Source organism: Scophthalmus maximus, chromosome 8 (assembly GCF_022379125.1).
Source record: "Scophthalmus maximus strain ysfricsl-2021 chromosome 8, ASM2237912v1, whole genome shotgun sequence".
NCBI lineage: Eukaryota > Metazoa > Chordata > Actinopteri > Pleuronectiformes > Scophthalmidae > Scophthalmus > Scophthalmus maximus.
In genome coordinates this window covers 14,867,239-14,892,500 of record NC_061522.1, presented here as the reverse complement: position 1 = coordinate 14,892,500, position 25,262 = coordinate 14,867,239, and the positions used below count along the sequence as shown (strand labels likewise).

The following is a 25,262-nucleotide window of genomic DNA, read 5'->3' as shown; positions in this document are numbered from 1 at the left end:
AATTTTATTTTTACAAAATGATGTCGATACACCAACTTGGTCAACGTCCCTCTTCCGGCCCCAGGTGCAGCACTAAATTTCATTGCCAATTTAAGTTTGGCAAACTTTTTTTTTTTAGATTGAAACATTAAAGGCATTGTGTGTACAGTAGAAAAGGTATATATACGTGTGTAAGTCCTTTTTTTGACCCGGATAAATCAGTTGTACATCTATTGTCCGGTGTTTGTTTGAGCATCATTCTTGTCTTACAGACAAATGATAAATATAACTAATTGGTAAAGAATTGGGGGAAACCCACAGTGGGGTAGATTCTCCAGTGCTCCTCTAGATTTCTCCTGGGCTTTGTGGAACAGGGTCACAGAGTTTGGAATAAGCTCATGTACCAGCTCATTTTAGAGACGCAGGATGGGACCAGAAGAAGAAGCCTGTTGCCGGGCCCTTCTGTTGACCTGCTTTGTCCTCTGGGTTCAATGAGTAAAGTTCTGGCCCGAGCATCATTCAACCATTGTCCCAACAAATACACTTTGACAATGAGACTGATGTTTACACACCACATGGTGTGTTAATGCTGTGTCATTACTGTACTAGTTTGTGTCCACAAATGATCTAGTGTGTGCTAGTCCGCACGTGTATTTTGTTTTTATTGTTGTGTGTGTGTGCGTGTGCGCGTGCGCGTGTGCGCGTGCGCGTGCAACAATGTCAGTTCTCATTTGCTTATCTTCGTGCACCACACGTCCCGTCTCAGCAGGCTTCCTCTTAGTTACGTGTATCCTGAGAGCATGGTGATGATTCCAATCAATAATTCAGGATTGCTTCCTGCAGTAAATTGCATATCTTGAAGATGATATTTTCAAAAACCTTTAACTCATTTATTCTCAGTTAAAACATTTGACAAACATTTTTTCCAGCAGTGATAACTGGAGGGAAAACAGCAACACTTGACACATTTTCTCGCAATAAAAATATTTATCGACAAAAATGTTCTTGACTTGTTTACCAATACCAGTATTGATTGAGTATAAACTGATCATGTTGATCTGCATACATGTAAACCCCTGATTTTAGCAGCTTGCAGTTTATAGTGAAGATTACAAAAAAAGGTAATCTATTTTCTTTTTTCTATTGGATGTTTGTTCTATTTTTGGCCACCGTGTTAAGTGATACTATTTTGCGCCATAAGTACGTATGGCCAGATGCTCAATGCATCTCAGCCTCCTGTGTGTCTTTAATGGGAAGATAATAGATACATAATTTTTTAAGAACAAGGACGCTGCCTCTTCTTTGTCTATGATTGCAGAACAAGACAATCATTTTCCACACTGACCCAAAATCTACCTGGCACTGCGAAAACAACTGCGAAATAATTGGGAGACGAGTTAAATAACTGTCGTGCATTAAATTTTTTCTGTTATCTTAGTCAGGTGGGATCCCCTAGTTCCTTCCGGATCATATGGAGGAATATGTAAAAGTCAATAGCGTATACATCCGATCAGTGGGCCAAAGATGACATTAGATTTGCTGAGGGTGTTGAAGAACTGCTCTGTCTGTGTAGCACAGGATTTTCTGTACTCCTGTGCATAGCAGTGCTTTGGTTGCCATGGCACCCGGTTGGATTTCCTCCCCCCCAACTTGTGATTTTGATTAAGTTCATTTTTTGGTTTTCAGTTATTTTTTTAAATTGTGATGATCAAGTCAGCACTACGTTATGTGCCTTGATTGCTTGCAGAAGTCCGCCATACAGTCTGAAGCTCCAGGATGTTAAGTTACTCCCACCCCTAATCGGTAAATTAAAAATGTCATTTTGGATGTAAAAACCTAGCCTTGGAGCTCATTTAATTTTCTCTGCCAGACTCGGTGTGGATCCCCTTCATCGGGAAGTCAACAGACCTCACATGATTCGTTACTCTCAATGGTTGTACGTCTATCCAATTGCGTACGGCAGCATTTTGCTCTGCGTCCGTTGGTAACGCATCTTGGAAATCAAAAATGAACCGAGAGGTTCCAGACTAATACGCATTTGAGTATTAGTCTGGCTACGCCGGCCCGGGCTAGTCAAAATCATGAGGAGAATGTAAAATGAGACAAAACCAAAATTTTGACTGGTGGATGTAATGAGACGGTTAGGTACCAGATGGCTGTTATGGTAATGTGCAGGCTTTCAGTCCTAGAAATGAGAAGGTCCCACCTTCTGCTCTCTGATCCGTTTTAAATTCCCAGCCCATCGTGGGGTGAAATCTTAGTTTTGCTGCTCTGCCCTGTGACAGTTCCCTCAGCTTTGCAGTCCTAAAGCGCCACTTTCCTGAAAACTGCCACCATCAGACGGATTTCATTTATTTTTAGTACATTTCACTCAACATCTAGCAGGCTCTTGACCCCATGGTTACAGTTGCAATTCACACAAAATTAGAGTAAAGTAGCATTGATTTTTGTGGTTTTACTCCTTTTATCTTTGCCTTACCTTGTGCTGGTAGTCTTTGATTTTGTTTCAGAGACACAAGCTGGTCAACCAGTCCGATTTATATAAAAAAGAAGAAAAAAAAATCAATCTCTGTCAGTTAGATAAACCTGTACAGGTGAATAGAACATTCTGAAGTGGAACAATATCGCACATATCACTGCCAAAGAAAGAGCTGTGGTTTGTTTCTTAACAGCGGCAGTAGCAGTGATGTTATGCATTGTAGTGTGACTCCCCCACCCTTTGTCCCGTCACCTTAACATGGAAAAGCATGATGTCATACATTGACAATCAATCTCTTTGGCTATTGATTTTATTCAAACTGGGGGAAAAGCTTTGTGTGAAGTCAGTTCAACATGAAAGTGAAAATGGTAATTCAAAATTTACACATTTTCTATCTGGTTAGTTTGTTTGTCTGACTTTACAGTTGCTGACTAGTCATATATGTTAAAAAGAAAATGAATTCTATATTAAACATGAAGTATAAGTGGTAGGAAGAAGGCGAATGCTGCAGGTGTTGGATAGTCCGACAGCAGGATCACTCCCATCTGTTGGCCTGGCCCTGCCTGCCCCCGACCCCCATCCACCCAACTCCAGAAGTCTGGTCACACCCCTGCTGACCTTCAGAATACAACCACCTCCTTCCTAAAAGAAATAGTCACTCAAGTCATTCAAGTCACTTCACCACACAGATTTCTTTCAGCATCCTCTGCTACCAATGCGTCCTCTGCTTATGGTCACAGAAATGGTTTTTCATTCATATCTGGATCTCCAAAAGCATTTTAGCTGCTACAATTTTAAGCACCTAAAATGGTGTTGATACACAAGGCCAAATCACTTGTGAAGAATTAAAGGTTCTTCAGCCAAACAGTAGGAGGAACAACACAGTTTGACCAAAAGAACCATCTTAAAAACAATATTTCAAAGAGTAAACAGATGGGAACTAAAGCATCTTTCAGTAAAATGGAAAACAATATGTATCATTTTCCTGTATCTTCAACCCTCCGATACTATAAATGAGCGTTTGTTGTGTGTGTGGTTTGAAGTGGTTGTCAGCAGTGTGCAGTGGACACATTAGTCTCCCACTGAGCAGTCTAGAGTGATCACATTAGTGATGTCTGTTTATTTAGTCTACACATGCTAATTAACTTAGCCGCTATTATGTCAGGGTCAAACTGCACACTTTTGTCTTTCAAATATTCACACGGATCTTGTGCGTGCTTGTGTTAACCTACCACACTGCACACAGCAATTGATTCGATCTGCTGGATCTGGATTTTATTTGGATGCACACCAAATTGCAAACACCCATAGATAGCAGTCCCCTAAATATGCCTCATTTTTGTCATCTAGATCCATGAATTCTTCCCTGGGAAATCTGGGAAAATGTCCAAAAACACCCTATTCTGCAGTGTTAAAGAAAGTGTGTATGCGTGGGGGGGATCCTGGATCCGCCCCCAAATTAAATGGGATCTTTCTTGGCCCATGTCCCCTCCTCCAAGTTTCGTGGAAATCCATTCTGTAGTTATTGTGTTATCCTTCAAAATGGACAGGCGCTAAAACAGATCCTCATTGGCGAAGGTAATTACGATATACTACGTTGCTTTACTAAAATGCTATTGGCTGGGAAAATCTGTGGAAATTTGTGGGTATATGACTTTTTAGGCTGATGAAGTGCCTAACGGTGAAAACGGTCCCCGGTAAATATTTCAAACTATACATTCTTCTCCAAATCTGCAGCATCAACGCCCTCAGATGAGGTTGATTGATGGATTGCCTCCTTCAACATGTTTGTTTAGGAGCCGTCTGCAGGTGCTTAAGGTTGGCTGGTAGACGACGGTGTAATCTGGGACATGAGGCCGTTGCCAAAGCTGCGCTTTGGTACGCAGAGCCTTAGTTATGGTTTAGAGCAGGTGGCAGGCAGGCCCAGGAGTGAACACACACACACACACACACACACACACACACACACCACACACCCCACACCACACACACACACACACACACACACACACACACACACACACACACACACACACACACACACACACACACACACACACACACACACACACGCACACACACACACACACACACACACACACACACACACACACACACACAGACACTCACACACACACTAAAAGCAAGAACAGTCCTCGCGGTCAGACATTGTCAACATGTTGATTTCTAGTGTCCTCCACGACTTGCTGTATTGCCAAAAAAAGAAGCTATGGCTAATATAAATGACAATTAACATGCATTTTCAGCAAGATACTCGGGTCTAATTTTAGTTTCTCCTTACTTTGTAAAGTCCCTTCACCTGTGTTACTACCGTCTGCCTGCACACTCTGGATGGCTGCATCTGCTGTACAGAATTCATTCACACTGGAAGCACTGTGGGTTTTTTTGCATTAGAAGTAATGATGCATTAAAAAAAAAGGTACTTATAATCATGTTATTGAACTGACTCGCTGTCTAGATTGTGTGAGGAAAGAGAAAAATGAGGAGGGACTTGTCTCTGCTGATTGTTCTACTCACTGAAATGGAAAACGCAGCCACACAAATACAAACCGCGTCACGCGTTGGTTGCATGATCGCAATGGCACTGCTGATTCAAACAGTCTAATGCACTGGTTGCTTTATTTGTGCATAACTTTTGATATGTGAAATTAAACAAAGCTATGTTTGTTGCATACAGTTTAAGTTTGCCCTCAGTTTTTCCACCTTTGCTGCTTTATCATAGTATCTGGAGATACTACCGTGATGGCGACACTGTTGCATCTATGTCGCTTGATCCCTCGCCGTATTGTTGCTCACGCTGCTCCTCTCGGGCAGCTGAGATTGTGTCATTGTCATCATACGATGAGCCAGGGTGACGGAAGGATGTTGGCCTGTGATGAGGTGATGAGCCTGTGATGAGGTGATGAGCCTGCTCAGCGGGTGAAGGAAGAGGCGCGGTAGCGGGAAGAGGCGGGATGAAAAACACGTTTTTACCCTTTTAGCCTCCGCTCTCTGGGCTTTTAGAGAGAAACTGACTTGTTGTCCAAGTGTGAAATGGGACACGCTGTGAAACCGCCGTGCTCTCTGTGTACTTTTCACCTCGTTGATCCTCTTTTTCCGTTCTCTTCCTTCCTTCATGTGATTCTGATGCAGTCTTCCCCTATCGCTCCTCCTCTTCTGTCACATTACTCTTACTTCCTTTAACATTTCTTCTTTCTTTCCCTCTCCCTCATATCCATTTTTCATGCTTTGACTACAACAACAGACTAACGGTACAGCAATCTGTAGCTGAAAATTTATATGTCTTAATACTTCATTAAAGTAACTGTTCATCACTAAGATGTTATGGGGTGATACTGTTGTTATAAGTTAATCAGTCATTACAGCTGATCATCACTTGTTGGTTGTTTCCTGTCTACCTGTGTTGATCAATGCACATCTGCGACTACACGTCTGGCAAATCCAACCCTGCCAGTGAAATCCCACTTGCACCACTTGGAGGATAATGTCAGCAGCTTGTATTTCCCGTAAATCTGATATGACAGGGACACATGACTACTTTTCTCTCCTCCTTTTTAACCCTCATCTTATGCTCGAAAGTGCTCCTTTCCTATCCTCCTGCTCCATCTCTCTCCTCCCTCTGCCTCCCTGCTCCCTTTCCATCCTCTACCGCCAGCTCCACCTTTTTCCTCAATCCTATCTTCTCACACTGTTTTCTCCTCAAACCGTCTTGTGTTCCCCTCTCACCCTCCTTCCTCTTTTTTTCACCCTCCCCCACTCTCTCCTCTTCTCCGAACCCATCCCGTAAACCTCTTACTCATGACTAGATGGTCGTCCTGTTCCTGCCATGAGATAATGGATCTTATTTCATCCTCTCACTCCTCCCTGTATAGACCATGCGCACGCACGCACGCACGCACGCACGCACGCACGCACGCACGCACGCACGCACACACACACACACACACACACACACACACACACACACACACACACACACACACACACACACACACACACACACACACACACACACACACACACACACACACACACAGGGGAATAGATAGACTCTGAAATGACTTGGCTCCTGGAGCCTGCATCCACCCCGCCAGTCATCTTTCCCTGCATCTCCTCTCTCTCTCCTCATCTCTTCATCCTCCCTATTTTTCCTCTGCAGTGTCGGCCCTGCCCAGTGGGGAGACTGTCTGCTCTCTCTCTACCCCTTGTAACTTCCCCTCCTTTTTCTCTCTATCTGCGTTTTTTTCTGCACTCTTGTATATTTCTGTCTTTTGCTTTTGCTTGTTTCCTCTCTCACACTGGATCCGTCTCGATCTCCCACTTTCCGAGTGTCTGGCTGCTGTCTCCTCTGTGCCGCGTTCACTACTCATCTTCATTTTCTTCCTGTTACACCCTGTCTACCCCTCATGGCACCCCCTTCCCCTTCGCCATCTTCCCCCCTCACTTTTTCCATCTTCAAGATTGACCCTCTCGAGTATCCTTCATCCCCTCTCCTACTCTTTCTTTTGTATTATATTCTCAGCCACTTCCCGACTGCATCTTTTCCTCTCTGATTTCACATTCTGTTCCCTCCTCCTTGTGTACACCTCTCTGTGTCTTGCAACCTTTGTCGCCTTCTTCCCTTTTCTTTTTTTTCATTCATTTCTCAAACTAGTACATGGTAGGGAAACTGGTCTAAAGTGGATATTTTGTGCTGTTCTGTTTTCGTTCCCCTTGTGGTGTTGGTGGGTTAAAGGCCTTGTGCCTGCTGTCTTTTTAATAGAGCTGTGCACCCTGCCTGTGCATCACAATCAATAGCCTTCGGTCAGACAGCTCTGTCCTGCAGCAGCGAGAAGAAGGAATCGGGGTGTGAGGATTGATGGACGATTCAGTTGTTTATCGCCATGTCAACCAAGGCTGCAAGGAATTGTCATTGATTTGGATTTTATTTTTTGCGTTCCCCATGTTTAAGGAAACACACCTATATCTTAAAAAAAAAGAAAAAAAATGTACCCAGGATATCAGACATGTCTTAATTTATTACTAATTAAAATACTTCTAAAGACCACTGACCTTGCTTAGTCTAGCAGCCTAACAAAAGCAAATTCTACATAACACAAATTCTTCTTTGATGTTATATAATATATATTTTTTCACTATACAGTTACAAAAGAAAGATATGAACAACCAGTATGTTACGAGTGATCAACCCCCCCTTTCAAACTGGCTGGACATTAAAGATTCTTAGGATTTTGTATTTCTAAATGAAATCAGATTTAAATCTGTAGCTGTTTTTAATACAAGAACTCTGGAAAATGTTCGGGAAGTTAACTCCATCTACATATGATAAATGCAGCAGTAGATTGTCTGATTCAGACTGTGATAGTCAGGATTTGATGATAATTCTCCTGTGGAAAGCAGTGATTCTGTTTACAGTCATCGACACGCCCACTTTCTGTAATCCAGAAATTGTCCTGTTGTATTCTCACATGGGCTCACTCGAACATTTTCTAGAAATTTCACTAGGGTGCTGGCAGGAAAAATTTCTGGTAAAGGTCCGGAGCAACATTTGCGTTCGCACATTCAGCCCCTCTGAAATAGTCCGGGGAAATGTCTGAACAAATCCAGATCTCCCCAGTCCTCGTAGAAAAAAATGGGGAGCAAAATCTGGGTTGAATGCATTTTTTAAAAGGCACTACAGTAATAGCTTGTGGATTTGGGGATATTGCCATAAAAAATAGGTAGAGTTTTCTAAGAATTGATAGGGCTCAACGGAGTTGATAGTGATGATCCAGAGGGCCTCTCATCAATATCTGTTCTCATCCTCTTGGAAAATTGTAAATTTAATTCCCCCAATGATTTGTCAGAGGCTGATATCTGAGGTGGTGTAGCGCTGCATGTTGACTGCACCTTTGTTATCACCGGTAGATATTGAACAGCATGTGTGCATGGAATTTCACTTATAGGATCATACATAGAGTATGTGTGTGTTGCCTGTTAATTCTGAATCCATTTGACTTGCCCTTGGGGTTCTGTTCGGATGAATTGTCAGTATAGAAATGAGACAGAAGTCAGAATGCGAAAGCCTGGTGTGGTAAACAGTCTGTCAGAGTGGAGAACAGGCGTGGCCCGGGGCTGCAGTCCTCTGCAGTGTCTCTTTCTCCCCCTCTTCCTCTCCCTTGTACAGCACCTGAATAATGACTTCTGTTAATTAGGCCGGGAAGTCCGAGCAAATGCTGTCCTCCATCGATTCATGTCATCAGTCCAGCCTCTTCAGCCTGGACGGAGAGGCAGCCACTGTTGTCTTCCATCTCCAAATACACGCAGACACACTCCTATCCGTTTGTGCTTTTCTTTTGTTGTCTGACTCTGTGGCCACCACCTCTCTTCTCATCATCACTGCATGAGCCATAGCAACAGTCAGCTGCTTTGTTGTAACCTAGCAGTCTAGTTCTCTGATCATTTTGCAGTGTGTGTTTACAGTAATGCGGTGAATCAGGATGCATAGCAGATAAGGAGGGTGATGGTCAGAGTGGATTCTTGAGATGATAGACGAGTTTCGTCCTCAGGAGAAAGATTGAATTCAGACACTTGGATCAGATGGTTTCGCATTTCACAATGAACAGACCAACACAAAAATTTACATGCCGCACAAGGAACTCACAAATTTAGGCTATACCATACAAGGTTGAAACCAGTCTCCCCAGACAGACATCTCTTCGACGTCTCTAACTGAAGAGGAATCACTCTCACTGCAGAGTATAATTTACATAATACAGTTGCAAGATATCCATCATTAATTTAGAAATAAAAATTGCACATAATAAGAGGGTTATACCACTGGCAACCATCCATGTCCTAACAGCTGGTTGACCAGCAGAATCACATACTGGTCATTGTTTTTTTTGCTCCAGCAGTAGAGACATGCAGAGCAGACAGGCTGATGTTTAATAGATTACAAGGGAACATGGCGACCCATTGATCGCACACATCTTCCTCTCCCAGAATTCAGTGGAGTAGGGTTACATTGAGGCAAAGCAGAAACACGGCCAAGTCCCTGTGTGTGTCTGGGTGTGAAAGGGAGTGTGAGAATGTGTACACTTGCTTGTATTTACGCCCTTAGTCGGATGTTAGGATGTCCTCCTCACAGTCATAAAAAAATAAAGGAACATATTGACTGCTTTCAGTTTAAGAGGTGATATGACTTATGGGTTCAAAAGTGGATGTGACATCACAGTTTAAGTCTATAATAGCTACAGACTATAATTGAAAACTCATTCTTCCTCTCATCTTTGTCAATCATCAGTCAGCGTGCAGTCTGCCCACATGGGCGCATCCACTTCTCCCTAGTTTGGTGAAATTTCAATAAAAAGCTCCTCCCCTCTTCCCCATCATTACTTTATATGCAGCAGGCCCTGTGTTTTTAATTTCTTCACGCTCTTTACTCCCCAATTACATTCTCCTCCTCGTCCTCCATCTGTCTCTGCCTAACTCCTCTGCCTGCCACTGTGCACCACCTGCCAAAAGAGCAGCTTGTGCCGTGTCGAAGCTGCTGGGCCTCCGACAGGTAGCTTTCTCTCAACAATTTCCTGTTTCTTTTTTTAACTAGCGTTCACTTGTGTGGACACTTTATACATCGAATATCATCTCCTGATAACTCGTGCTTATTATTACTGGCACATTTTCAGTTTAACTCTCTAAGGCCCAGAAATAACTTCCACTAAAACTAAATATCAACCAATCTGCTGATGAAGACAAAAGTTTTCCAAATGTGTTAATATTCATCATACATACACGAATAGAGTTTTACAACAGCAGACATTCAATTCTACATAACTTATCTATAAAATCTATTAAAGGATTTAGTCACATTTTTCTACAGTGAAATCACATGTGCACCATCAACCACGGTTTTCTGTTTTTTAAATCCATGGTTGAAATGTTTAACGTGCTATCAATGTAATTTATTATCTTTACTTTCATTTCGGTAAAGGACAGTGCTGCTGAGAACCATCAAGTCTTTCACTATGTGATGAAACTTACACCTAGCTGAGCTTTAATTTATGGTGTTTTAGCCGTTTCATGTGCATTTCATGTTGATGAATTATTTATTGTGAAACTGTATTTCTTGACATCAGTGGTCATCACACTGCTGGGGTCTGATGCCGGCCACCTCTGTGATCTGTGTCTGTTTAGACAGTCTCCTCTCCGGGGGCGTTCAGCCTCTGCTGACTGTGCATGTCGCCGTCTTCATGGCAGTGAGCCGGGGGCAGGACAAGGGTGTGACTGATCATATCAGTTATGTTGTCACGATCTCGGTGGGAATAGTTCACCACAGGGTCACTGATCTGCTGTAAGGGTTATTATAAGAAAACGACGATGCAGTTTCAGTGACAGCAGTGTCTGTTGGCGTGAGATGTCTTGATGGCGAACAGTTGTTAGCCACCATTTTCTAATCTCGTTCGCTCTTTCTCTTACAGCTGAAACTCGTAGATCGATCTATTGTCATCAGAGACATTGTGCGACGGAACAATTCGAATGTAAGTGGAGTCCTCCGTCTGCATTTTTTTCATTGTCTCCAACTCTCCTTTTTCACTTCACCTGTTTCGTTTTGTCTTGTTACTTCGAGTCCTTTTCAATCATCTCTGCCATTGTCAGTCATATCAGCGCTCACCGCTCTGTTCCATATGCTGCATCAGACATGACCGGAATATTGTTGCAGGTCGACACAGGACTGAAAATAGTTTTTTTGTATTAACAGTGCAACAGATCAATCTGAATATAGATACAACATTAAACTTTGATATGATTATTCTTTTGGCTAAAATTCAAACATCTTGTTCATAAAACCATAAAACCAGTGATACTGCTGGACACAATTTAAAATCTTACAAGCAATAACTAAGGGCTTCTGTTGATAATGTAGATAATGTGATGATGGATTGATGACATGCTGTGTTTGTTGCATTACAGGACAACCAGTGTGGTATTGTGACCAACATTGACATTGAGTGTGCAGTGAAGCTAGTGGGAACAAACTGTGTTCTGTATCCAGTTAACAGCAAAGACCTGCAGCACATCTGGGTAAGAGAGGAACACTTCACGTAACAACAAACCACTAACAATGTGGCAGTTTTTGTTTTACAGATCCTGCAACTTCCAGCTAAACTCCTGGAAATGTTCCCCAAATTAGCTGGTATTAGCTGTTAATTAATTAATTAATTAATTAATTAATATATTCTGATCTCTAATAATTAGGAAAGCGGAGATATATTGTAAGCTGCTACCAGTGTATCTTCTCATTATATTTTTTTTGTTGATAAAAATTGCAAATGATGTTCTAGATCAGTGAAAAATTGTTTAGAAACAGATGTTGAAGAAGGAAAACTTCTTAAAACAAAAATTGTCAAATTGGATTCATGACTTGAACTGCCATACATTATAGATCCACTTAATTATTAAGTATTGATTTAATTTAATTATGCTTAGTGGTTGAATTTTAAACTTACAGATACTATAAGTTTAAAATTCAATTAAGTTTTGTTTCAAACTGAAGCTGATCAACAAATAAAATCCACTAGGTGCTATAAAATATCAATGACTCAGCAGTTACAAAAAAAAGAATTCTGTGTTACTGCACAAACTACACCTGAAACTCTTAGTCCTTTTTGGGATAGTCAGGTGGATATCAACATCAGTAAACTTTTCACAACATCATTTCTTAGTTATTTTATAAAAAACTTAAATAATTGTACTTTCTCCATTTTTCTTCAAAAACAACCAGAATTGAAGGCCTCAGCCAACTGTCTGACATGGCACAGCAGGGAGAGCACAGGTGAAGATAATACACAGCTGTGCCCGTCCTGCTGTGACCAGTCAAAACATCTGCTGTGGAAAATGATGCTGACGCCTTCAGGAAATTAGCTGGAAAATATGGAACCATAAAATAAAGCATTACCACAAAAACCTGGCTATATTCTGATGCGTGAACAAAGTAAAATAATTGAAGTGCAACCTTTTGGCATAGCAACTGTTGCCTTACGAAAGGTTTGAAAAGTAGCTATTATTTTTGTCCCTAAAAATTAATTACATAGTTCTTGTTTTTAAAGTTTACAATAAAAAAAGGTTTTGATAATTAATAGTAATCAGTACAATCACATCCATGTAATTAGTTAATCACAAGGTATATTTCTAGTGCTGCAATTTTTTTGGGGGTACCAGGTGAATGTTAATGTCCTGATGATTGTGTCCAACATCAAAATTCATGATGAAAATTAAAAACTGATCATTGTCCTCTTGTGATTGTTTTCCCCAAGTCTTTCATGTACAGCGACTACATTGCCTACGACTTCTGGCTGGGGAAAGTGTACGACCTGACTAATCACATCATCCTCAAGCTCTCCAATGGAGCCAGGTAGAGCGTGCGTGCGTGCGTTTGTGCGTGTGTACAGTCTGTGATTATTTAACATGTACTGTGACTGTGATTTATCAATGCCAAATCCAGTGGATGTCAACCAGCTGTCTCTTTCTCTTCGCCTCCTTCCAGGTGCTCCATGAGTGTGGAGGACGGTGCCAAACTTTACGACGTCTGTCCACATGTCAGTGATTCGGTACGTAGCCACAAGCTCTTACTGTGCCAGTCACTTCAGGTGTAAATTCTCTCTTTTTTTAAAAGAATTGAATTCTCTGCTGCCACAAGTTGAACAGAACAGTTGTTAATCAGGAATTAGATCCTGTAGACAGTTAAAATGAGTTGACTGATTGTAGCTGTAGAGGATTATTGCAACCCGGGATTTAGGGATTACAAGTCTGACATTTCAGACTGTAGTTCGACTGTTTTTAATTAGAGATTGTTTAGAGATCGTTCGTTCTCTTGGTGGTGCACCATGTACACTCTGATGCTTATTAATGGCATTTTAGACACTTTCATTAAATCCCTGTACTGCATTCCTAACTAGCTATCAGAAATCGTTGAAGAAAGAAAAACAACTAAAGTGCTCCGTTTAGACCTAGAAATCGGTTTTGTGTTTAAAACTTTTCTCCCAAAGGTTTTTGGAATGTTTTAACTTTTTAAGCAATAACATGCAGAAGATGTCATTGCAAACAACTGTATTTGTGAAACCTTCTGCCATTTTTATCTAGTGAATTCTTTCAGTTATACTTGTTGACATTATGTTTACTGTTCTATGTGTTGTTTTAAAGGGTCTGTTCTTTGACGAGGCGTATGGTTTCTACCCAGGCCAGGTCCTCATTGGTCCAGCCAAAGTTTTCTCTAATGTACAGTGGCTGTCAGGGGTCAAACCTGTCCTCAGCAGGAAGTGCAAGTTTAGGGTGGTGGTGGAAGAGGTAAGACAATGATGGCAATGATGATAGTCTTTTTTATTTTTCGCATATCACACTTAACACCAGTAGTCTTTTCATGCAGCCTCTCTTCATTTGTTTGTGTGAGAGAGAATGACACATTTCAGGGCATCTAGTCATTATAACCAGGTATCATCATTAAACATTTGTTATTCCTGTACCTTCATGTAAAGCTATGCATGGACACACAGGCCATGATCTGTGTGGGTTAGATGCAAGGAAATGTAATCAACAAACTGCTAGTAAAAGTCTTTGTATATTTTATTTGCTGCTGTGTGCAAAGCTTGTCTCTCTCCTTTTTATTGGCAAATGAAGTAGAGTCATAATAACCTTGAATAAATTGGGGATAACATTTACTTCTCTATCTTGAATGGTCTCTGCGGTGTCATTGTGCTTTCCTCAGGTAAAGGTGGTCGAACTCAAGGTGACGTGGATCACAAAGAGCTACTCCCCAAAAGGCTCTGACAGCGTCTATCCACCTCCATCCACCATCGCACAGGAAAATCTCTGCAGGTCTGTAGAAATCTCTGTCCAAAGTCAGAGGTGTAACCCACAAAGCTATACCAGCTTCTAATAGTCATCCTCTTTTTTTGAACCATTGATTTAAGTTTTATTCTCTCCCAGATTTTAGAATTCAAGTAAATTACTAGAAATTTGTGCTTGTGGATGTGATATTTCACAATATTTTCAGTGCTGGGATTTTTTGGTTTTTAGCTGATGGATGTCTAATAATTGAAGAAATGAAACCTATTGTTTCTGTTTTTTGTTGCTCATGGCGTGATGTTGCTCTCCTGGTTGGGTTTAGGGTGAGACGTCTGGGCTACTACGACCACACCCAGAGGCAGCTGGGAGAGAGGGCCCTCTACATCTTTCCCGCTAAGGGGGACGCCACACGCATCACCTGTGAGGGACCCGAGGGAGCAACTGTCCTACCTGAAGACCCTGTGGCCAGAAAGGTGTGGATGAAATGAGTATAGATTTAATGATGCTCTTTATATATGAAGAGGTTGTTGTTACCTGTCTTAAAAAAAACTTGAGTTGACTTATTAACGCCTCAGAGGCATATCAACACTGTGAATGGCCTGTTTTAGTCAATGAACAGTAGATATTTACGTTGCGGGGTATGTTTGAAGAAAGGTTTTTCGTGATCATCTTCAAATTGTCAATCTCTTTGTGTTTGTTTCCTGCAGTTGAAAAGGATGTTCAAGAAGGATTTGGGGAAGAAGACTGATAACGCCGACACACAAGGTACCAAACGACACACTGCAGAGAAAACACCAGGGGAACACACAGTTCACACACGCATACAGACACACACACACTCTTAATCTAGTCACTGTCTCTCTGCTGCCTCTGTCATGAATTCAGCAAGACTCTGCTGTTCCAGATTTTCACTCAACCAAAAATAGTCACACAAATGAAAATGTTTTTAGTAGAGCTATAAAACCAGATCTGGATCTGGATCCAATTTGACATTTTGGGTCATATCTTCACATCACATTTTAAGATTTATGTAGGTCTGATGGAGATGGGAATGCAAGTTTGGGGTGAAAATAGAAGAGGAGGATAATTTCCTCAGCCTTAGGTGGAGGTCAGCAGTCTCTTGAGTGCTCTTGTATTTATTGTACATGGTACCATTTCCTTTTCCGATTTTGACATTAATTCATCCATCCATATTCTTTTGTTTCTGTCTCTGACAAGGTGAACACAAATCAGAGCAGACAGACTCGTCTCACCCCAACAACAACAACGGCCCTGTGGCGTCTGTCCTGGACTCTGAGAACACCAACGACGCGTCAGCTGAGCACGGCGAGCAGGACGCTGACGACGAGGCTGCGGAGGACACCGACGACACCAGGTGTGTTGTTGTTTTTGTTTGTTTGTTCCTTGTTTAAAAATGTCGTCGTTGTGAATGTGTGGACGTGTGTGGACAATTCCAGGAGCGTTTGTAAAGTATAATGTGATCTGTTGCAATAACCCTCGAAATGAAACCTTTTTTTTGTGTAGATTAAATGTGCAGATTTTAGTCTGAGGGGTGTTTATTTAAGCCTGGTAATATTTTAATGTGCTGTGTCAGAGAGTAACACACAGTATGTAATTGGACTAGTTAAAACGCAGCACGACCACTTGCTGTGGCAGAGCTTCATAGACTAAAACTAGTTTGAGTGTTTTTTTTAGCTTTTAGGAAAAAAAGTCACTCCTTTATGAAGGCAGCATTTGTGGCTAATTATTCTACCTGTTGTGATTTACCCAGTTGAGTTACCTCACAGATGTGTAGTGTAAATCTAATCACATTAGTCTCTAATTATATCTTATGCTTTAATTTGTTTTATTTATGAAGTTGAGTTACTTGTTAATGAAATTGTTTTGTGTGATATGAAGAGAGGAACAGATAGAAACAGTGTAATTATTTTTATTTGTATCATTTTTATGAAATATGGGTTATAGTATATAATGTATATTGGTAACAATATCTTTTGTCACCCTGGCAACCAAAGGCTGACGCTTGGCTGAGAGCCTCACAGACATTTCTTAAAGTTACAGTCATGAGCTTGTTCAGCATAAAAACATGACCACAGTTTTGAAACAGCATCTCTCAAAATACTAAACCTTCACAAATGTAGTATTTAATAATTGACCTGCGACTGTGACTGTGACTCTGGTTGCAGCTCCCTGACATCATCTGCGAGCTCCACAGCGTCCTCTCAGAGCGGTGGGCTGGGAACAAACCGAAAGAAGAGCATCCCACTCTCCATTCGCAACCTGAAGAGGAAGCACAAGAAGAAGAGGACCAAGTTCTCCCGGGAGTTCAAGCCCGGAGACCGGTGGGTTAAGAGCAGCAGGCCACACCAGCACAAAATATTTCCCCTCTTTTTCCTTATTCATTCCTTCTACTCTTTCTCTTCTGCATCTTTTTGTCTATTTTCATCTCCATGTGCTTCAATCCATTATTATTGTTTTACTATATGATGTTTTCTGTATTAACTCACACACTCAAAAGCTTTTTCATACAATAATTCTCTTGTGGCCAACTGTATTTATATTGGTTGGCAACTTTTCTGTTGGTAGCGACTCATCAGATTAATGTGGTGACTTTGTTTCTCTTTTTTCAAATGCACCACAGAAGATTTTCTGTTTAAGTTTTCCAAAGGAAATGTTTCAGGTGTGAGCCTCTAGTCTTGGCTCATGATCACGCGATTCTGTATTTCACATTGAATTAAAAGATATTTGAAGACATTTTCACACCTGCACTGTTTGACTCCTTTGTGCTTGGTGATTTTCATGCAAATCACAGATTTTTCATAGAGATGATGCTGACATTGGCATAAATATAGAAGAAAGGAACAATCAAAGCAAAGATTTTGTGACCAACATGCCAAGAAGTGGGAGATAAATGTAGTGGTTGAGTGAAGATAAATGGTGAAGAAGATAAGTGTAGAGAAGTAGAGGAGAAGAACAGCTGCAGGATTGTCCTGTTATAACCTTTTGATGATTGAACTGTAGGAGAGGACAAGCAAGAAACGTCCTTGATATAATAAAAGGCGAGGCAAAGTTTATGAACTCTGTAAATTGGGACCTATCTGCTTTAGCAATACGCATTATGTTTTTGTGCAGGGTGGCAGTGGAAGTTGTATCCACAAAGACCACGGCTGATGTGATGTGGAAGGACGGGAGGGTGGAGCAGGGGATCCGATCAAACGACCTCATCCCGATCCAGCACCTCGACAGCCACGAGTTTTGTCCCGGGGACTTCGTAGTCGACAAACGACGTGAGGAAAATTTCTAAAATGATTTTTTTTATGATAATGAATTTTGTTTCCGAGATTTGTATTCACTTAAACTTTCAGATTTTAATGAAGTATTTCTGTGCCTGTGAGTTGTGATGAGGTGTTTTTATATAAGCCGCTTTACCACCTTCAGTATCTAGGTCATTTGCTGAAATACAGGGATCTACTTATAGGCTGTAATGTTAGTGAGATAATGTTTCCATTTTCTTCCAGAAAAATCTTTTTTGTTTTGATGAATACTTGTATTTGGAGGTATCTGGTGCATTTTGTCTACTTTTGTTTTCTAAACAACAGTTGCTTTCTACACTGTTTAAATGTGTTTGGCTGCTCCCCTCAGCCCAAGCCCTCCAGGACCCAGGGGTCTATGGTGTGATCCAGTCAGGTGATCATAGGGGAAGAACATGTGTCGTCAAGTGGATCAAACTCAACTCCACGAGTGACGACGTGGAGGTGAGTCAGCGGCACACAACAACAATGTTTAAGTATTTTTGAGAGTGTTAGACTTAGGAAAAAGGGGGAATTGTTAGTGGTATCCATAGTAACTTCAACACATGTACTAGTATTAGCAGTTGGTCTTTGTCTTGATACGTGGCTGTTTGTTATAATCCAGGTTATCGGTGTGGAAGAAGATGTCAGTGTGTACGACATTGCAGATCACCCAGATTTTCACTTCCGCACCACTGACATTGTCATCAGAATATGGAACTCTGAGAACGGACAGAACGACTGTGAAAATGAGGTGAGAACAACAACAACAAAAAACTCTTATTTGTCTGTTTCAACACTAACTGAACATTATAACCTCAGGAAGGTTTAAATTTATTTTCGTACTGCTGTACTAAAGTGCATCCATTTTTGCTTGGTGAAACGAATAACCTGTATATGAATTTTTAGATGTCAAATACTTGATGATTGATATTGGGATCACAATAGTATATTACATTAGGAGACCAAAAATGTCGAGGTCAGGATTGACTGATTTTATTGAATGCATTTAATTGTTTAAGCTCTACCCATGGTTAGACTTTGTGATGATCATAATCATCAGTATGTAACATTATATTGTGTTTTCTTGGTTGCTGATTGTTTTTTTTTCTGTTGTTTCTTCTTCTTCTGCCTTCCCTCAGACATCAGTAGGCCAGGTGTCCAGGGTGGATGTGAGCAGCAAAGTGGAGGTGGTGTGGGCAGACAACTCCTTGACCATTGTCCTGCCACAGGTATGTGTTAATCTGACATGAAATTCCATGTGATTTTTGCCATTAGAAGTTAGATGTCTGTTGCTAAAAGTCTGATATTCACACACACACACACACACACACACACACACACACACACACACACACACACACACACACACACACACACACACACACACACACACACACACACACACACACACACACACACACACAGCACCTCTACAATGTGGAGTCTGAGATCGAGGAGACGGACTACGACTCTGTGGAGGAGACCAGCAGCGTCCTATCCACTGAGGAGTGGGAGGACGAGAGTGACAGCTGGGAGACGGACAACGGCCTCACCACTGAGGACGATAGCCATGTCAACAATCCCGATGTCAACGACACGGCGACCCCGACCCCCACGCCCACTGGCTCCACGGCCTTCATCATCCCCCCACAGGAGGGCAGCAAAGCCGGGGTCACCAGCCCCACTAAAGCGGTCTCTGGAGAGGAGGGAGAAGCATCTGGGGCTGTGGCCAGTCCGTCTTCTGTAGGAGGTGGGGATCGTTTCTTTTAGTATCTATTACGTTGTTCATTTACAAGGGAGTAGTGTCAACTGCACAGCTAAAACCTAAATAACAGAGAAACATGCAAGTAACATTAGCTAGAGAAAAAACGGAACAACTTTCATTTTGGTTTGGGTTGCAGACCAGGTGTAGCTCTGATAGATCTCGGGGTCCAAATCATTCATTACACCGTGTTCATTTTGAGCCAGTACCACATGAACCGACCTGCTGCCCAAAATATTCAGTAGATGAACAAATGTCTTGTAAGCCCACTAACCTGCCAAAATAGTCCTCATGAGCAATTTGAGCATAGTTTCCTTTTTGATTAATATTTGCTTAAAACAAAAAAGAAATGACCGAGGCCTTTGGAATAACTGATCTTGATTTTAGTCTTTTTATGGGATGTTTCGTCTTGGCATTTTGTAGGGGAAAATGGTTCTCTTGGGGATTTAACATCAGTTGATGATTTCCCATCATGGAAAATGTTCTACCTTTCCTGTTTAACAGGTCTCTACTTATACCTGCAGTAATTTGGTTAACAATCATTATTTCCGCCTGTATAGGAACCACTCCAGGAGGTGCAGTCAATGGAGCGGAGAAGCCCAGTAAAGATGGGGCCTCTCGGGGCTTCAGGGAGTTGAAAGAAGCCCTGAAGATCCTGGAGAGCTTGAAGAACATGACTGTGGAGCAGCTGTGGACCGGCGGCTCTCCAACGTCGCCGACCTCCGCTGAACCAGCCTCTGCGACTAATGTAGCGAGTTCAGTGACACCCACAGCCCCCGAGAAACCCACCAAGGAGAAACGCTTCCTGGATGACATCAAGAAGCTGCAGGAGAACCTGAGGAAGACGCTGGATAATGTGGCCATCGTGGAGGAGGAGAAGATGGAGGCTGTGGTGGAGGCAGGGGGGAGTGGAGGAGCAGGGGCAGAGGTTTGTGTTACAACATGGCAGAGTTTATTAATTTTGTGCACAGGTTTTTCAGTCAATCCAAATAAATGAGCAAGTAAATAAGTGCAGCGTTGTGTCATTTCCTGCTGATTGATTGTGTTTTAATCTGCTGGTGTGTTACTGTTCAGGTGGAGAGAGCTGGAGAGGAAAAGCCCCAACAAGACCCCCAGACACCGGTTGGTGGACAAGATTGGCCCAGTGAGTTTCTCAGTGACACACCAGTGCTGTGCCAACAGAGTGGTGGGAAGCCCGGCGTCACCTTCACCAGTGCCAAGGGAGAAGTGTTCTCTGTGCTGGAGTGGGCACCAGGTGAGATTTTCTTTTTTTTTTCTCTTCTTCCTTCTTCCTTCCATCCTTTTTCCGTCTTTGAACCCAACCTTTGTCTCGAGCTGATATATTCATATCAGCTGTGAGCACAAACTTCAAACTTAAGATGATGAGATAATGTAACATTAAAATCCATTTTTAATTGAAAGTTCATATCTCATTGTGGTTTCTGTTAAACTCTATCTCCATTTACACATAACAGGTCTTTCCCACATTTCTACATTACTATGAGTGACAGCAACTGCCTCCCATTTCCATTCTGTAATCATCCTCGTCCATCACAAACACACATCTTTTAGCATGATGAATTCCCTGCCGACACAAGCCGTTGTATTTGTACCCTCCAATTCTTATTAATATGCAAGCACATTTGTCTTCTCTCTTTGTCACAGATACTCATTCATTCAAGAAAATGGAGTTTCAGCCAGCCGAGGCAAAGAAGTTCTTCAGCACAGTGAGGAAGGAAATGGCTCTTCTGGCAACATCACTGCCTGACGGCATCATGGTCAAAGTATTTGAAGATCGCATGGTGGGTTTCTGCTCATACATATCATGGATGTAAATTAATTTAAAGGCACACAAATAAAGAACCAGAATTTAAACTGCAATGCGCGCACACACACACACACACGTGGCAGTTTTCCATAGTTAAGGGTGATGCATAGCCTCACTCTTTGAAATGATTACTAAACATAATTTAAGTTTTATCACACGTGAGCTTTGTTGGTCAAAAACAGCAACAGGCAGAAGGACAAAGTAATAGGATCCTCAGTGTAAGAAAGCAGAAGGAATTATATTGAATATTATGGATATTTTAATTTTTATTTTAAAAACAAGAAGTTTAAGTTGGAGGCTGTAAGTCCTCATCGTATCTTATTTGTTGACGAGTTACAACCAGAGATTAGTATTTTACAATGATATATACATGCAAAGTTAAAGGTTAAAGGTGAGTTACTTTACTATGAAGTATAATGTTATTATCTCACATATTTCCTGACATTAACCTCAGTGTTGTTCATTAGATGGTCTCCTTTACATTTTTTTGCTTTCTCCTACACAGGACCTGTTTTCTGCTCTGATAAAAGGGCCGACTCGAACGCCCTACGAGGACGGTATGTTCCTGTTTGACATCCAACTGCCCAACATCTACCCAGCTGTGCCGCCGCTGTTCCGTTACCTGTCGCAGTGCAGCGGTCGCCTCAATCCCAACCTCTATGACAACGGCAAAGTCTGTGTCAGTCTACTCGGCACCTGGATTGGAAAGGTGAGTGCTGACTTAGGTGATTGAACTAAAGGTTCATTTGTTGTAGGAAAAAAAACAAAACCGCTTAACATCTGCACATAAAGTACCAATACACTGTTTTTATTTTTCGCAAAAATGTCCTCAGAGCTTATGATGAGAACCTCAGGACCATTTTGTCATGGCTAAATTGGAGGAAATTATCCGACATCCAGTCAACAACAGCTGTTAGGCAGGGGGGGGCATGTACAGGGAGAAAAGAATGGGACCAAGGATTGAACCCTGAGTTACACCACATGTCAGCAGAGCAGGAGAGGAGACATAGTGATCAATGGCCACAGAAAAAACAAAAAAAGGGCTATTTGAGAGAGACAGCAACAATCACAAATCTGAACATGAAATTAAGAAATAATGCTCAAAATAAAAGACCAAGCTCTTGAATAAAGATAGGAAAAAAACTCCTTCGACCATACTTAATGTCAGGTTGAATGCATTAGAAACTTTGCTTTTGCAATCTAGAATTTTCATAGGTTGATGTTTCAACTGCATCTTAAACAAAACATACAGACGGTGTCTTGTCTGTCACATTTTATTAATCAAAAAACTCTTACGTGTTTTTGTTAATAATTTGTGCTGACTTGTTTTGAACGTTTGTGGTGATGTGATCCACAGGGAACGGAGAGGTGGACCAGCAAGTCCAGTCTGCTGCAAGTCCTCATCTCCATACAAGGTTAGCACGCACACACACACACACACACACACACACACACACACACACACACACACACACACACACACACACACTCACACTCACACTCACACACACACACTTTTCTCTGTTCGTCTTCTCTTATCTGCAGCACATAATGTTTTATTCATATGTTCATTTGCTCAGAAGCACCAAGTGCAGTGTCGCACACAGTCATTCAACCAAATGTACAGTATCTGCCTCACACACAGACATTACACCACTCTTATAAAACCAGCAGCTACCAGATGAATTGAGTCCTGATTTTAATTTACTTACCGTGACCGTCTCAGAGTTAAAACTCACGATTTACAGTGTAGTGTTCATTAAAAGTGATGTTTCTCCCTTTCCTTGCCAGAATTTAGTCAAATAATCCTCCACCACACAGTGAACTAACCACTCTGAACCACTATTGATGTTTATCGGGTTTGATTTATTTTGAATTGGCTAACTTATTGTACTAACATTCATCTAATGTGGCACATTAATCATAAACTATACAGTATAATCTGTTCAATCTGTTCTGCTGTGCCATTTTTGAATCATTCATCTACAAGTGTCGATCTCACATTTTTGCATGTCCCTGTGTGTTTTCCCTGCAGGTCTTATCCTCGTGAATGAGCCTTACTATAACGAGGCTGGCTTCGACAGTGACCGAGGCCTTCAGGAGGGATATGAGAACAGCCGCTGTTACAATGAGATGGCCTTGATCAAGATGGTCCAGTCTATGACGCAGCTTCTGCAGAATCCTGTGGAGGTTTTCAAACAGGAGATCCAGGAGCACTTTGTCTGTAACGGCTGGCGTCTCGTCCACCGTCTGGAGGCGTGGCTCGAGTTGAACGAGGCTGCAGAGAGGAGCCACGTGTCCTGCAGGGCTTCGCACTCCAAAGACCGACCGCCATCCGTGGAGCCTCTTGACGAGCAGTTGCCCCTGGGATCGGGGCCTGTGGCGGTGGCCCACAGCAGCCCCAGTAAGCCTGGCGAGGAGGGAGTCACAGGAGCAGCGGTTACCAGTATTATGGAGGAGGAGCTGGAGGATTCAGGGCTCAGTCCCTCCACTACAGCAGCCTCTCAGCAGGAGCTGAGCCAGAACTCAGACTGTGAAAGCAGCCAGGGGAACGCCTCTGTGGTTGGGGAAAACAAGGCTGCCTCTACAGTCCCTGGCTCTGTCCGTGGCGGGACATCAGAATCAGGTTCCGCCACGGTCAGCGGAGGAGGGGTGGGCTCCACGGCAAGCCAGCCAGCGGTGCGACCAAAGAAACGGAGAAAGAGCTACCGGAGTTTCCTCCCAGAAGGCAGCGGCTACCCAGACATCGGCTTCCCGCTCTTCCCGCTCTCTAAGGGCTTTGTGAAGAGTGTCCGAGGCGTGCTGCTGCAGTACCGAGCTGCGCTGGCCGCTGCCGCCTTCCCTGACCACACAGAGGACAAGTAAGTGCCTCCTCGCCATCCCGCGACACTCCTCTGCACTGCTTCCTGCTCTTTCCTCCACCGTCTCTCCTACCTTTTCATCAGCCTCAAGCTGTAAAGGAGGATCCATTTCTAGTCTGGGGGGGATTAAATTTTCGATCTTCTGTACTCCTGTCCAGAGCTGCACTGTGCCCCCAGCACTGCCCACATTTTTGTCCTTTACCTCCATTTCCAAGTCTGTACTGCTCCTGCTGCCCCATACTCCACAACGATCAACCTTTTTTTTTCCTCTCCCATAATCCCTCCCGATCGAACCACGACTGCAGGAGAAGAGCGTCTTTGTTCAGGAGAGTGAGCAAATTCTGGTTTGAATATAACTTGATAATGTCTCTGTTTTTCTTCAGTGTTCCTGCAGATGAGTGTGATGGATAAAGAGGGTTGGAGCTCACATGCGCTCGCCCACGTGCACAAACCTGCCGGAGTCACCCTGTCACATAGAAACTCTCACCTTTTCATGGACGCAGGTAAAAACACTTTTGCTGGAGGCTGACAAAGTTTCTCTGGGCCTCAGCAGGACTTTGACTTCAGTGGCAGTAGTGTGATGCAAAGTTGATGGAATGAGATGAAAAACCAGTGCCATGAACCCTCTTCCAACCCCCCTCATTCACCAAGCCCCCACCTCATGGGTGGGGACTTGACGGATAACCACTCCTCTGTCTGAATCCTGGCTGTTGGACTACCCGCAGCTCTCTGTAGCACCACTGACACTATCACTGAACCATCCTGCACTACGACAAACAGAAGGACAATCTGGTGACGTACAAACACACTGGGAGGATCCTTTGTTTCTTTTTTAGTAGAAGTCGCTGTTTGTTCGCTTTATGCCAAATTTCTCTATTCACTAACACACATGCACATACACAAATTTTTTGTCTTTCTCATGTTGTGAGGACACTCTTACCCCTTCACTTAAACTATCAAACAGAAAACTAACCCCAACTAACATAAACCTAATTCCACCCCATAACCAAGTCTCAACCCCAAAACAGCCCATTGATGTTCTGAGGACCAAAGAAAATGTCCTCACGATGATGTTTTGAACACAAATTGTCCCTCACAACTATAGAAAGACAAGTACACACACACACACACACACACACACACACACACACACACACACACACACACACACACACACACACACACACACACACACACACACACACACACACACACA

The 25,262-nt window shown here is 42.4% G+C and overlaps 1 protein-coding gene across 2 annotated transcripts in view; it reads left to right on the top strand.

Moving 5' to 3' along the window:
- The window catches only part of ube2o (ubiquitin-conjugating enzyme E2O), a 26,607-nt gene extending 1,345 nt beyond the window's left edge, over positions 1-25,262 (top strand). The window contains exons 2-23 of one of the 2 annotated variants that reach the window (XM_035636573.2): positions 10,939-10,998; positions 11,432-11,542; positions 12,775-12,872; positions 13,005-13,068; positions 13,661-13,804; positions 14,223-14,332; positions 14,625-14,775; positions 15,010-15,067; positions 15,521-15,677; positions 16,489-16,644; positions 17,435-17,589; positions 17,945-18,057; positions 18,218-18,346; positions 18,735-18,824; positions 19,021-19,345; positions 19,918-20,285; positions 20,432-20,612; positions 21,023-21,159; positions 21,691-21,894; positions 22,543-22,600; positions 23,221-24,046; positions 24,430-25,262. In XM_035636573.2, the coding sequence (XP_035492466.2) occupies positions 10,939-10,998; positions 11,432-11,542; positions 12,775-12,872; positions 13,005-13,068; positions 13,661-13,804; positions 14,223-14,332; positions 14,625-14,775; positions 15,010-15,067; positions 15,521-15,677; positions 16,489-16,644; positions 17,435-17,589; positions 17,945-18,057; positions 18,218-18,346; positions 18,735-18,824; positions 19,021-19,345; positions 19,918-20,285; positions 20,432-20,612; positions 21,023-21,159; positions 21,691-21,894; positions 22,543-22,600; positions 23,221-24,046; positions 24,430-24,457 (3,723 nt within the window). In that variant the 3' untranslated portion in view covers positions 24,458-25,262. Of the gene's footprint in view, positions 1-10,938; positions 10,999-11,431; positions 11,543-12,774; positions 12,873-13,004; positions 13,069-13,660; positions 13,805-14,222; positions 14,333-14,624; positions 14,776-15,009; positions 15,068-15,520; positions 15,678-16,488; positions 16,645-17,434; positions 17,590-17,944; positions 18,058-18,217; positions 18,347-18,734; positions 18,825-19,020; positions 19,346-19,917; positions 20,286-20,431; positions 20,613-21,022; positions 21,160-21,690; positions 21,895-22,542; positions 22,601-23,220 lie in introns of both variants that reach the window. The other variant, XM_047333822.1, reaches the window with a different exon arrangement.